The 12955-nt window shown below is 46.5% G+C and overlaps 1 protein-coding gene across 1 annotated transcript in view; it reads left to right on the top strand.

Moving 5' to 3' along the window:
• OSCP1 (organic solute carrier partner 1) overlaps positions 1–5540 on the top strand; it is a 31448-nt gene extending 25908 nt beyond the window's left edge. Inside the window, exons 6-10 of the mRNA XM_017884495.1 lie at positions 525–653; positions 1187–1256; positions 2789–2928; positions 4388–4451; positions 5191–5540. Of these exons, the coding sequence (XP_017739984.1) occupies positions 525–653; positions 1187–1256; positions 2789–2928; positions 4388–4451; positions 5191–5307 (520 nt within the window). The 3' untranslated portion in view covers positions 5308–5540. The remainder of the gene's footprint in view (positions 1–524; positions 654–1186; positions 1257–2788; positions 2929–4387; positions 4452–5190) is intronic.
• Positions 5541–12955: the final 7415 nt, after the last annotated feature.

Genomic DNA, 12955 nt, shown 5'->3' with positions numbered 1-12955 from the left:
CAGACATGTGCCAGCACGCCTGGCTAATTTTGTATTTTTAGTAGAGATGGGGTTTCTGCACGTTGGTCAGTCTGGTCTCGAACTCCCGACCTCAGTTGATCCACCCGCCTCGGCCTCCCAAAATGCTGGGATTCCAGGCGTGAGCCACCACGCCTGGCCTCCAGCCCTTCTCTTTCTTTAGTAAAATAGCTATTGAAAAAGTCAGGTTCTAATCCCCACCTTATCACTTAGCAGAGGGACTTGAGGCAAGTTACCCAGTTCCCCAAGATTGATTTCCTCATCTGTTAAATGGTTACTGTGTTGATGAATAAGATAATAGTGATCTAACATGCTTACAAAGCAATTGGCGTATACATATGCTCAATAAATATTATTATTGTATTATTATCATTATCATTATTACAACCAGCACCTTTATCTTGAAGGAGAGTATGTATTCCTTTTTGTTCTGTAGTACAAAGAATAAAGAAGCCTCCAGGACTACCTAAGCTTGGAGAACATTCATGTCATACTTTGTATTGTAGAATGTTCAACAACAAAGGTGAAGAAGTGAAGAGGATAGAATTCAAGCATGGTGGAAACTATGTCCCTGCACCCAAAGAAGGTTCTTTTGAACTTTATGGAGACCGAGTCCTGAAACTGGGAACTAACATGTAAGCAAATTCTTCTCTGAGTGAATTCAAGTCCAAGGGAAGTCACTTCATTAAAAAAAAGCAGCCTGACTTCTGTTATGAAAATCCCTGCTGACAATAGGAGTAATTTCCCCTTAGGTACACTGCATACAGAGGCCTGACATTTCAAAGGGCACCCAAGAACGCCAAACATAAGGCAACTCAGCAGAATGAAAAGATACATGATGTTCCGTAGCCATGGAAGAGAACTAGCCAAAATCTGTGTTGCAGTGGAAATCCAGAAAGACTTATCCTTTCTGTAAAGCTGCATGTCTTTTCAGTGATGCATGTTACTCTTCACAAGAGGAGGCATTTCCACCCAGTCTCCCCAGGTGTTTTTCTTTGGGAAGAAGTGAAATGTGAGGGGTTAACACTCAGTTGCATTCTGTACCCACAGCACCTTTCTGGATGCTATTTAATGTCTCAGAATAAATGCTACAAACTATGCTTACGAGTTAGAGGGAAGTCCGTGGAAAGGGGCTGGATAATGTCACCATTTTCTGTTGACACACCAGGTACAGCGTGAATCGGCCTGTGGAAACCCGTATGTCTGGATCATCAAAGAACTTAGCCTCACGGACCCAGGTGAGCTTCTGCCTTCCTTGCCTACCCTCACAGCTTCTCTCTAGATAGAGAAGTCTACATAAAGAGAGGTGGGATCGCTTTAGATTTCGGATCTAGCCAACATTTCCCTTGTTTTCAGTCTTCTCCCTCCCACCTTATGAGTACACAGGTTTTAATTGTAGCTTTTCATGGAGACTTCCAGTGATCTCACTAATTAGGTAATTTTAGGCTTGGCTCAGCCACCATAATTAAGAGGAACCACTCACCAGGACATATGCAACAGCAGAGTACCAGTGCCATTAGGTCCATGATTGCTGACGTCAGCACTCGTGTGTATTCTGATCATTAAAACATTTCTTTTTAACGTTTCCCCCTACAGCACCATGGTAGCTAAGTCAGAGTCGGGAGTTTTAGTTTCTCTGAATTCCATCCTTACAAGTTTTCACTGAACTAGCTCCCGCCTAGCTGTAGGAGAGATCACAGAATATTAAATTATTCAGCAAACATTTATTAAACTGCTTCTATGGGCTGGGGACCCAGGGACACGAAGCTGACGTAGATGTGGTCCCATCCTGAAGGGGCCTCTGGTACCCTGGGAAAGACAACGAAACAAATAACTAAAATGAGGTGGAAGAAGGGCTGGCTGGGGCTCCTGAACAAAGTGCTATAACAGAGGAACTCACGTCTGTCCAGTGGACAGGGATCACAGGGATCAAGAAGGCATTTCAGAGGCAGGGATATTGAAGTGGGGCTCTAGAGTAGGTAAACTATGGAACAGCAGAGAGGGAGAAATGAGCACACAGACCAAGGTGACAGAGGAGCAAGAGTGTTCCCGGGAGGAAGATGGCAGCGTCTCCCATGAGGCTTATGTAATGGATCACAGCATCACGGAGGCTTGCTGGCAGAGACTCATCTGGACAGGGACACTGAGGCCTGACCAGGAAGGGGCGTAAACTATTTGGGCTTTGTTCTTTCGAAAGGAAGCAGAGGGGTTTGTTTCAAGCCAGGGAGAAATGAGATGAAAACTGCATTTAGGTAACTAGTGGCGGAGTGAGGGGAGAGGCAGAGCAGGGGAGGCCAGGCTAGAAGGAAGAGGGGTGCAGGATGAGGCAGGGTGAGAACTGAGAGAGGAGGGAATGGACTCGCGGGTGTGTTCCCGGCCGTCACCACCTGAGGGCAGTGTGGCAGCGCCTCTGGAAGGAGACTGGACTGAGGCGACTTGTAAATACTGAGGAAACCCGATTGACAGAAAAGGAAGCCATACACTTCTTCAAGGAGGAAGGTAGTGAGAGGAGAAATGTGGATCCCTGGGGCTTCCACTTATGCAGACAGTATGAAAATCTCTGGTTTGCAAAGTTGCTACATTCCCTCTGCTTCTGACGTGATTGTTTTTCTTTTGGTTAAGCCTGCTTTCTACACTTTATTTGGACCTAGAAATAATTTAAATAGCAATTGTTTCACCTTATTTTATAATACCTACCTGTGTCTCTGAGGTTTTAGCAGGAAATGTGATTGCCTTCATGTGGCTAAAAATCATGCAATTGTTTCTGCAGGAAAGCATTGCTCCAAACCCTCTTGCTAAAGAAGAGCTGAATTTCTTGGCCAGGCTGATGGGAGGGATGGAGATTAAGAAACCCAGTGGCCCTGAGCCTGGATTCCGGTTGAATCTCTTTACCACCGATGAAGAAGAGGAGTATGTTTTAAACCTGTTTCGTTAAAGACATATAAATATCCCAAATGTAACAAGAACCCAAAATGACCATTACAAACCAGTGGCACTTATAAATATTTGTGTAAATATCACAAACAAAATACCAACAAATTTAATAATCTAGTTAAATAGCCCACCAGGATGAAATGGCCTGAACCTTCCGGAGTCATTCAAAAAAAGAGATGCAGCTGGGCACAGTGGTTCACACCTGTAATCCCAGCACTTTGGGAGGCCAAGGCAGGCAGATCACGAGGTCAGGAGGTTGAGACCATCCTGGCTAACATGGTGAAACCCCGTCTCTACTAAAAAAAAAAAAATACAAAAAATTAGCTGGGTATGGTGGCATGTGCCTGTAATCCCAGCTACTCAGGAGGCTGAGGCAGGAGAATCATTTGAACCTGGGAGGCAGAGGTTACAGTGAGTCAAGACCATGCCATTATACTCCAGTCTGGGAGACACAGCAAGACTCCATCTCAAAAAAAAAAAAAAAAACAAACCCCAGAGATGGTGTGATGTTGCGCACCTGTAGTCCCAGCTACCCAGGAGGTTGAGGCGGAAGGATCGTTGAACCCAGGAGTTTAAGGTTAAGCAAGCTGTGATCGTGCCACTGCATTCCAGTCTAGGAGAGAGAGCAACACCCTGTCTCTAAAAAATAACAATAAAGATAATAATAAAACAAAAAAAGAGTTACAATGTTTTACTTATCAGAGCACAGCTGAATAAGCAGTGTTAGAAGCCAGGATGACCAGATTAAGACAGTGTGTTAAGAAACCAGAGTGAAGTTGGAGCTTGATTTCCCTGTGTTAGTATCACCCAAAACCAGTAACAATAGTAAATCACCCACGGTGATTTATAGCGCTTGACAGTTTACAGAGCACTTTTTCAAGCATTATCTCATGTGATCCTCCTCAAAACCAAGTATTTGGCGTGAGTGGCACCTTCTATTTCCCATTCATTGAACTACTAATAACTTCTTTTGTTTACTTCTGTGTGACAAGTACTATGTAAAGTCCTGGGGATGCAAAGATGGAGTATAAGACCTAGAGCCTGTCCTCAGGAAGCTCTCAGCTTAGTGGGAGAGCAAACATGTACATATATATTTCAGTGCCGTGTCATGAATGCTCTAATCGAGGACAGTGACTGACTTTGCACTGGCAGATTGAAGGAGCTGGCATTTGATCTAGGTCTTGGAGTTTGCCAAGCAGAGGAAGGGAGGAAACATCCTTGGCAGGGTTTATAACGAGCAAAGTCACAGAGATATAAAAGAACTTGACTTTCTAGATCGTAGGGTACATTGGTGGGAGATGGGGTAGACAGTTCAAGAGAAATGGCAGAAGATGAGGCAGAAAAAATAGGCTGCCAACTTATCAAGAGCCAGTTTGCCATGCTGGCAGGGAGAGAACCCTAACCTTGCACCCCTTTTCTTTACTATCTCATTCAGACAAGCAGCGCTAACCAGGCCAGAAGAGTTATCCTATGAAGTTATCAACATACAAGCCACCCAGGTACGTACAGGGGATTACACAGGGTCCAATCTTACTCCCTTCCTCATTTTTTTTTTTTTTTTTTGAGACAGGGTCTCACTCTGTCACCCAGGTGAAGTGCAGTGACTCAATCTCAGCTCACAGCAACCTCCACCTCCCAGGTTTAAGCAATTCTCACACCTCAACCTGCCAAGTAGTTGGGATTATAGGTGCTGCCACTATGCCCAGCTAAATTTTTTTTTTTTTTTTTTTTGTATTTTTAGTAGAGATGGGGTTTCACCAAGTTGGCCAGGCTGGTCTTGAACTCCTGACCTCAAGTGATCCACCCACCTCGGCCTCCCAAAGTGCTGGGATTACAGAGGTGAGCCACCGCATCCGGCCTCCCTTCTTCCCTTTCTCATCTTATATAATGTTGAACTTCAGATACCCTCTTTTTCAAACAAGACTCAGACTACAATATAGCTGTTAAGTGCTGTGTTGTCACTCCCCCTGCTCAAATTAAAGTTGTTTCTTCACTATACCCATCTGCCATTCCGGAGCAGCCAGGGATGCTTGGTTACATACATGTTAATTAAGAAAAAAAAAATAGACCCCCTTCTTCTCTCTGATCAGCCTGTAACTACAGTCCCTTTTCTGACAAACAGGTGCACAACAGAAACATATCAGTGGTGGGACAACAAACTAAGAGCCTACTGCACAAAGAGGCAGCCTCTGCCAGCACAGCCTCTTCATGCCCTTTTCCCTCTCATTTCCCTCATAGGACCAGCAACGGAGCAAGGAGCTGGCTCAAATCATGGGGGAGTTTGAGATCATGGAGCAGCCAAGGCTGAGCACCAGCAAGGGGGACGATTTGCTCGCCATGATGGATGAGTTATAGTTGTTCTGACCAGGCGTCCTCTGCCCCCAGGGAGAGGCTGCTGGATGGTGACCCCTGGGGAATGCCCCATGGCCCAAAATGATGCTGCTAGTTTTCTACTGAGTGAAGCCATTACATCTAGTTCTTGTTTATGTTGTAAGGAACTATGTGAGCCTCCCTCGGGGAGCACTCACTCTTGAAGGCACACACATACACATGTTTTCAGTGAAATACATTCTGACTTTTAAACGTGACCTTTCTCATTTTATTCTTAATTCTGTGGCAACCACCAAAAGCCTCCTGAGCCATAGGTTTGGGCCCCAAAGTGGGTAAGGGGTTACCCCTGCTGTCATTTTCAGGATTACTATTTTAGCTTTCCCGTGGGGATCTACAAAGGCATGTAAACATTAACAAAATACTCAGTTTTCTGGGATACATTCTGCCTGTAGGCAAGTTTGAAATCAAAGACTGTTCCAGGCAGTTGCCATAAACGGTGAGGGCTTAGTGTAGAAAACCCTCTTCACCCTGGCGCACTAGGAACTGTAACCTCAGAGGCAGGGTAAGCAAGGCCACGACGGGGAACATTCAGCTGGCCCCAGGCAGGACATGCCAGTGTCTGTACTTCCCTGCATGTCCATCTATCCATGTGGTGTCAGTTTATCCCATACTGAGATGTATACCAAGAGAATATTTTCTTCTTTTCAGTATGACATGTACTCCTTACCCCCAGGGTCTTCCTCTACCCCTGAGTGTGCTTGTCTTCTAAAGATGCCCAGCAGGATGTGCTGTGACATCTGTCTCCTCTGAGTCACCGTGAATCACCAAGCAGTACCCTAGGTTGGGTGCATGGGAGGCACATGTGGTATGCGCCTTTCCCTTCTGCTTTCCCGCTGAGCCGCTTCCCTGGGCAGGAGCAGACTTTGCAGGATGCAGCAGGAGGCCAGGTCTCACTGGAATCCATGTAAAATGTCTCCAGCCAGGGCTGCCGTTATTGCTTCAGAAAGGCGTGGCAGCCCTCTGCCATAGGCACCCTCCCAGGACTGAGTAACTGGCATGTTCAGACCCATTAAATCCTATGGAAGGAATATCCAGAATGCCAGAAGGCTGGAGAGAAACTAAGTTGAGCTGGTCATTGCCCGAGATTGGGCCAACTACAGGAACCTCTCCATCCCCTCACACCTGAGACGGATCAAGGTGAACATCATTCTAGAATGTAATGGAATCACCATTTTCAAGCAATTCTCTTGGTGATTAATTCCATGTAATGGAAGCTGCCCTTTGGCTTTTCCAAAGGCAAAGGTTTTGGATACAGAATGTAAATCAGTGAAGGCTGGGCATGGTGGCTCATGCCTGTAATCCTAGCACTTTGGGAGGCTGAGGTGGGTAGATCAGTTGAGGTCAGGAGTTTGAGACCAGCCTGACCAACATGGAGAAACCCCGTTTCTATTAAAAATATAAAATTAGCCAGGCCTAGTAGTGCATGCCTGCAATCCCAGCTACTCAGGAGGCTGAGACAGGAGAATCACTTGAACCTGGGAGGCAGAGGCTGCAGTGAGCCAAGATCGTGCCATTGCACTCCAGCCTGGGCAACAAGAGCGAAACTCCATCTCAATAAAAAAATCACCAATTAAATGTTAATTGCTCCCTACCCATTAAAGTTACACTTCCTTACCTATAAAGACACCCTCCCCCTCCACATACTCATGAAAAGTCTGTTGGGGAGGAGAAGCATATTGTGCTATAAAACACCTGTTGCATCAGATGTACAAAGTGCCTTTGGCTTTAGTCTCTTTTAAGCAATCTGGCCACCATTCGGGGGGCCTGACTGGGTGACAGAGGAATGGGAAAGTTCTGGCCTGTTTGAGGTCTCGCTCCCACCTTGCTGTCACGTATCAGAACGCCACCGCTCTGAGTGTGTCCCGGGCCTTGGAGGCGGGCCGTGAGATGCCGAGAAGCAGCCGCAGCCTCCTCCCTCCACCTGTCCCAGAGCGATGCTGCTGATTTCAAACGTATCTGTCCTGTCAGTAAATAAACAAGATACAGATCTCTGGTATGAAAAACTCCACGATGAGGCAATCTGTGAGTTTCATGTCTCTAGACTTGCACAGATATTAAGAAAAGCAAGTTTATTTGCATGGTGATTCAGGACTACGAGAGAAAGCTTGGGAGTCGGTAGGAGGCAAAGTAGATAAGAAGTAGGCGGTCGAGGCTGCAGTGAGCCATGATTGTGCCACTGTACCCTAACCTGAGTGACAGAGTGAGACCCCATCTCAATAAAAATAAAAAAATAAAAATTCTAAAAGATTTTATTTTCTGCCTAAAATATGGACAAAGTACTAAAAACACATGTATTCATTTAAAACCACAGCAAAGGGGCATAAGTGTGTAATTCACCAAGGCCCGGTGAACTTAAGGGGAAGGCATATGGTCAGAATCACAACACTGCACTCTGGTCCCATCCCTGCCCCCAATTCACCATGTCATCTTGGACCACTAACCCTCACCAAGGGTCCCTCATCTATTAAAAAAGAAAAAGAACTCAAACTCAGCTTGCCCAGATAAGTTCCCGAGTTTATAGCTTCCTGGGCCCTGCCCCAGGTGGGACCTGAGAATGGGAGTCTTACCCAGGCTGCCCTCCACCCGCTGCTTTGGGGTATGTCTACTCTCTTTCAGAGCTTCTGTGACTGTAGCCTCTTCTCAACTAAGTTTCAAACCATCCCACTCTTGTTCTTAGGGTGTTAGAATGCCCTGTTGATTAAGTAAAGCAATGCTGTAGAAAAGCCAAAAACCAAAGGACATTAATGGCTCCCAGAAGAAAGAAGTAATAACAATTCAGAGTGAAGGAGGAAGAAAAAAGGAGGACAATGTATTTATCTCTGAATTCTAAGAAGAAAGTCATCCCATTGTTCCTGAAACACCAGGCGTTTGGTCTAGGTCCTGCTGCTCACCGCGCAGAAAGCCAATCCCTGAGATAGGTATTGCCAAGGAAGAAGGCTTTCATCAGGTGCTGCAGAGAAGATGGGAGCTCAGTCTCAAATCCATCTCCCTGATTGACTAAAACTAGGGGTTTACATAGCAGGGAAGAAATGTTACAATGTGCCGGGCGCGGTGGCTCAAGCCTGTAATCCCAGCACTTTGGGAGGCCGAGACGGGTGGATCACGAGGTCAGGAGATCGAGACCATCCTGGCTAACACAGTGAAACCCCGTCTCTACTAAAAAAATACAAAATCTAGCCGGGCGAGGTGGTGGGCGCCTGTAGTCCCAGCTACTCGGGAGGCTGAGGCAGGAGAATGGCGTAAACCCGGGAGGCAGAGCTTGCAGTGAGCTGAGATCCGGCCACTGCACTCCCGCCCAGGCGACAGAGCGAGACTCCCATCTCAAAAAAAAAAAGAAATGTTACAATGTGTAAGAAAATAAGAACTGGGGAGGGGCAAGGGGGCATCTGGTGCCCCCATCTGATGAGTTTCAGTTCTCTGATCCCATTTTTTAGAGGCCTGAAGGTCCTTTCCTGAGAAAGGAACTTAGATAAAACAAATACAAATTTCAAGCTTTAACAACAGAAGGATCAATGTCTATGTTTATCCAAAAGAACAGTAGGGGCCCATTTCACCATAGTCCCCATAAGTATCTAACAATTTTTATTTTATTTATTTTTGAAATGGGGTCTCATTCTGTCACCCAGGCTGGAGTACAGTGGCACAATCACAGCTCACTGCAGCCTCGACCTCCTCAAGCGATCCTCCCACTTCAGCCTCCCGAGTAGCTGGGACTACAGGCACGTGCCATCACACCTGGTCTCACTATGTTGCCCAGGCTGATCTCAAACTCCTGGTCTCAAGCGATTCTCCTGCCTCAGCCTCCCAAAGTGCTGGGATTACAGGCGTGAGCCACCACGCCCAGTCTTCTAACTTTTTTTTTTTTTTTTTAGACAGAGTCTTGCTTTGTCGCCCAGGATGGAGTGCAGTGGCAAAATCTCGACTCACTGCAACCTCCACCTCCCAGGTTTAAGCAATTCTGCTTTAGCCTCCCAAGTAGCTGATATTACAGGCATGCACCACCATGCCTGGCTAATTTTTGTATTTTCTTAGTAGATACGGGGGTTTTGTCATGTTGGTCAGGCTGGTCTCGAACTCCTGACCTCAGGTGGTCCACCCGCCTCGGCCTCCCAAAGTGCTAGGATTACAGATGTGAGCAACTGCACCCAGCCCTTCTAAGAATTTTTAATTCTTCCCTCAGCTCTCCCAATAGGAGAGAAATAGACTTCAGCATGATAGCCAGATGCCCAGATCTAAACTGGAACATATTCCTTCATCCACATCCATCTAGTCTATAATCGCCTGGTTTGTCACTCTGGATTACATTCAGTATAGAGCCACACTGTCCATTTTGGAACCATCTCAAGCCACAGGAAACCATAGAAAGACAAATGCAAATTTTAGAAAATATATATTTAGCATAATACCTAATCTTAAAGACCCAAATTAAAATCAGAAAACTAATACCACCTTTACCTACCTCTTATTCTCTCCAAATTGTGCCCTGGATACTCCTTTTCAGCTGCTAAATTCTTGGACAGCTGACAGTAGAGGGAATTACAGGACAGGCTTGGGATAAGGAAACCTCCACATTGAATCTTCCCTGCATAGCTTCCTGATTTGGTGTGAAGTAAATTCTCAGATCATAACTTACCCCTCTGCAAGTGAGAATGTCAACAGTCATTCCAAGGGCCAATGGAAGTTATTTTTGATTATTTGATTACCTTAACACTTCCACCACCACCTCCATACACGTGTACATTCTAGATTCTTTTTGTTTCTAGCCAGTGGTGCCTCTGCTGACAAAAATAACATTACATTTTCTCTTAGTTCCTAAGACAGCATGAAAACTCAACTGCATGGCCGGGCGTGGTGGCTCACACCTGTAATCCCAGCACTTTGGGAGGCCAAGGCAGGTGGATCACCTGAGGTCAGGAATTCGAGACCAGCCTGGCCAACATGGTGAAACCCTGTCTCTACTAAAAATACAAAAATCAGCCAGGTATGATGGCACATGCCTATAATCCTAGCTACTTGGGGGGCGGAGGCTTAGGCAGGAGAATCACTTGAACCTGGGAGGCAGAGTTTGCAGCGAGCCGAGATGGTGCCACTGCACTCCAGCCTGGGGGACACAGCGAGACTCTGTCTCAAAAAAAAAACAAAAACAACTCAGCTGCATTAGGCCCGATGGAGCCACACACCACCAGCAGTGCCAGCAGTGCAAGGGGCAGGCCCCAGGGCCTAGATGTGCACAATCACCTCAGATCACTGTGTCCTTCATTCTCTTTATAGAGCTCCCTCACTTCCTTTTGAAACACTGAGGCCAGTAGGTTTCCCAGTGGGGGGCCCCGTGTCAGCAAAGGACATTTGACCCGTTTTCTGGATATCCTCAAGACTTCTCAGCTTAGGTTACAACTGACAAGAAGCTAATATTTGTTTTATATTGATTAATATTTAATGTGTCCCTCATCTCTCCCCCCACCTCAGATATATTCTGCTTCAGGTGTTTATCTGAGTGGCTGCTAAGGCTCTCCTCCTCCTGTACAAATATGCCCAGCTGAGGCAGGAGAATAGGGTCTGGAGGCAGGAACCTAAGGCCAATTTGCGCTGACTTCCTAGAACTGAATCAAAACGAAAACCCCACCTCTCCACGCCCAAGGAAGGAAAGGATCAGAAGCTACTCCCTTTGCAACCCCCGCTTTCCACTGCCTCACAGATGAAAAATGGAAAGTACCTCTGACTGGTCCCTCCCACAACCAATCTGACTGGTTGTGGGGCAGGTTTTCATTTGCATAGGGTGTAACCAAGTAACCAACGGGAAACCTCTAGAGTATTTAAACCCCAGAAAATTCTGTAACCAGGGCTCTTTAGCTGCTTGCTCAAGCCCACTCCCACTCTGTGGAGTGTACTTTTGTTTCAATAAATCTGTGCTTCTGTTTTGCTTCTTCTCTCATTGCTTTCTTTGTGCATTTTGTCCAATTCTTTGTTCAAAATGCCAAGAACCAAGCCTGTAATCCCAGCACTTTGGGAGGCCGAGACGGGCGGATCATGAGGTCAGGAGATCGAGACCATCCTGGCTAATACGGTGAAACCCCGTCTCTACTAAAAAATACAAAAAACTAGCCGGGCGACGAGGCGGGCGCCTGTAGTCCCAGCTACTCGGGAGGCTGAGACAGGAGAATGGCGTGAACCCGGGAGGCGGAGCTTGCAGTGAGCTGAGAGCCGGCCACTGTACTCCAGCCTGGGCAGCAGAGCAAGACTCCGTCTCAAAAAAAAATAAAAAATAAAATAAAATAAAAAATAAAATAAAATAAAATGCCAAGAACCTGGAAGACTCATAGTCAAGACTGTCAACCAGTAACACAGCTACTCCTTTGGCCCCTGCTTCTCCAGGGGCTGCTTCTCTCCATCTTCATTGTTCTAGCCATTCTCCTCTGTTCCTCACCATGTAGTCATCCGCTTCTCAGCTATGGGGCCGGCACTGCACTGCACAGATCTCAGCTCTCAGGTCTCCAGGTGCCAACATTGCTATTAATAGATCCAATAGCCTTTTCTCATCCCCATGCTCCTTGGCTTTTTGGTTTTCTGTTTTGTTTTTGAAACAGGGTCTCACTCTGTTGCCCAGGCTGGAGTGCAAGGGCACAATCATAGCTCACTGAGCCTCCAGACTCCTGGGCTCAAGTGATCCTCCCGCCTAGGCCTCCCAAAGTGCTGGGGTTACAGGCATAAGTCACCACGACTGGCTCCCTGGCTTTTTGAAAGCTCTTGGCCCTGCTCAACACCCTTTTCTTCCTAAAACTCTCTCAACCGTTCACCTCTGTAGCTCTAATCACATCTTTCTGACCATACATCCTCTCTCTCCCTCAGTGCCTTCTGATTGAGGACTGCTCTGTATGATACACAGTTCAACACAGCCATTTTATAAAGTCTGTCAAAATAGCCAAGTCAATGGCACAGGATCATTATTTCATCCCTGGCTGTCTTTCCCACTCCTTCTCCTCACCTCTCACTCTGACTCCTTCTCATCCTCAGCCTATTCCTTATTCTCATCCCATTGCTGATTCCAGTGTCCGATGTGCCCAGCAGGGTTTAGTTTCCACCCTTTCTGAAAGTTGCTCTGCATTACTTATTTTTCAAAAATGTCACTACCTTCAACCCTTACCTCTGTGTTGTCACCCCCAGGCCCACCTGTGCTGCAGGCTCTTTCCCTGGATGGTCCACATCACCTCACACTCCAGTGTCTGAAAATGCAGTCATTTTCATTGATTTAGTACATTTACTTCACTTTCAAAAGGCATGAAGAGGTCAGGCATGGTGGCTCATGCCTGTAATCCCAGCACTTCGGGAGGCTGAGGCAGGCAGATCACTTGAGGTCAGCAGTTCAAGACCAGCCTGGCCAACATGATGAAACCCCGTCTCTACTAAAAACACAAAATTAGCCGGGTGTGGTGGCACACACAGCTACTGGGGAGGCTGAGGCAGGAGGATCACTTGAACCCAGGAGGTGGAGGTTGCAGTGAGCCAAGATTGCACCACTGTACTGTAGCCTGGGTGATAGAATGAGACTCTGTGTCCAAAAAAAAATAAAAAAAAAAAAGGAGGCCGGGCGCGGTGGCTCAAGCCTGTAATCCCA

The sequence above is a fragment of the Rhinopithecus bieti genome, unplaced genomic scaffold, assembly GCF_001698545.2.
Source record: "Rhinopithecus bieti isolate Rb0 unplaced genomic scaffold, ASM169854v2 scaffold_13029, whole genome shotgun sequence".
Lineage (NCBI taxonomy): Eukaryota > Metazoa > Chordata > Mammalia > Primates > Cercopithecidae > Rhinopithecus > Rhinopithecus bieti.
This window is presented reverse-complemented; position numbering and strand designations above follow the sequence as displayed.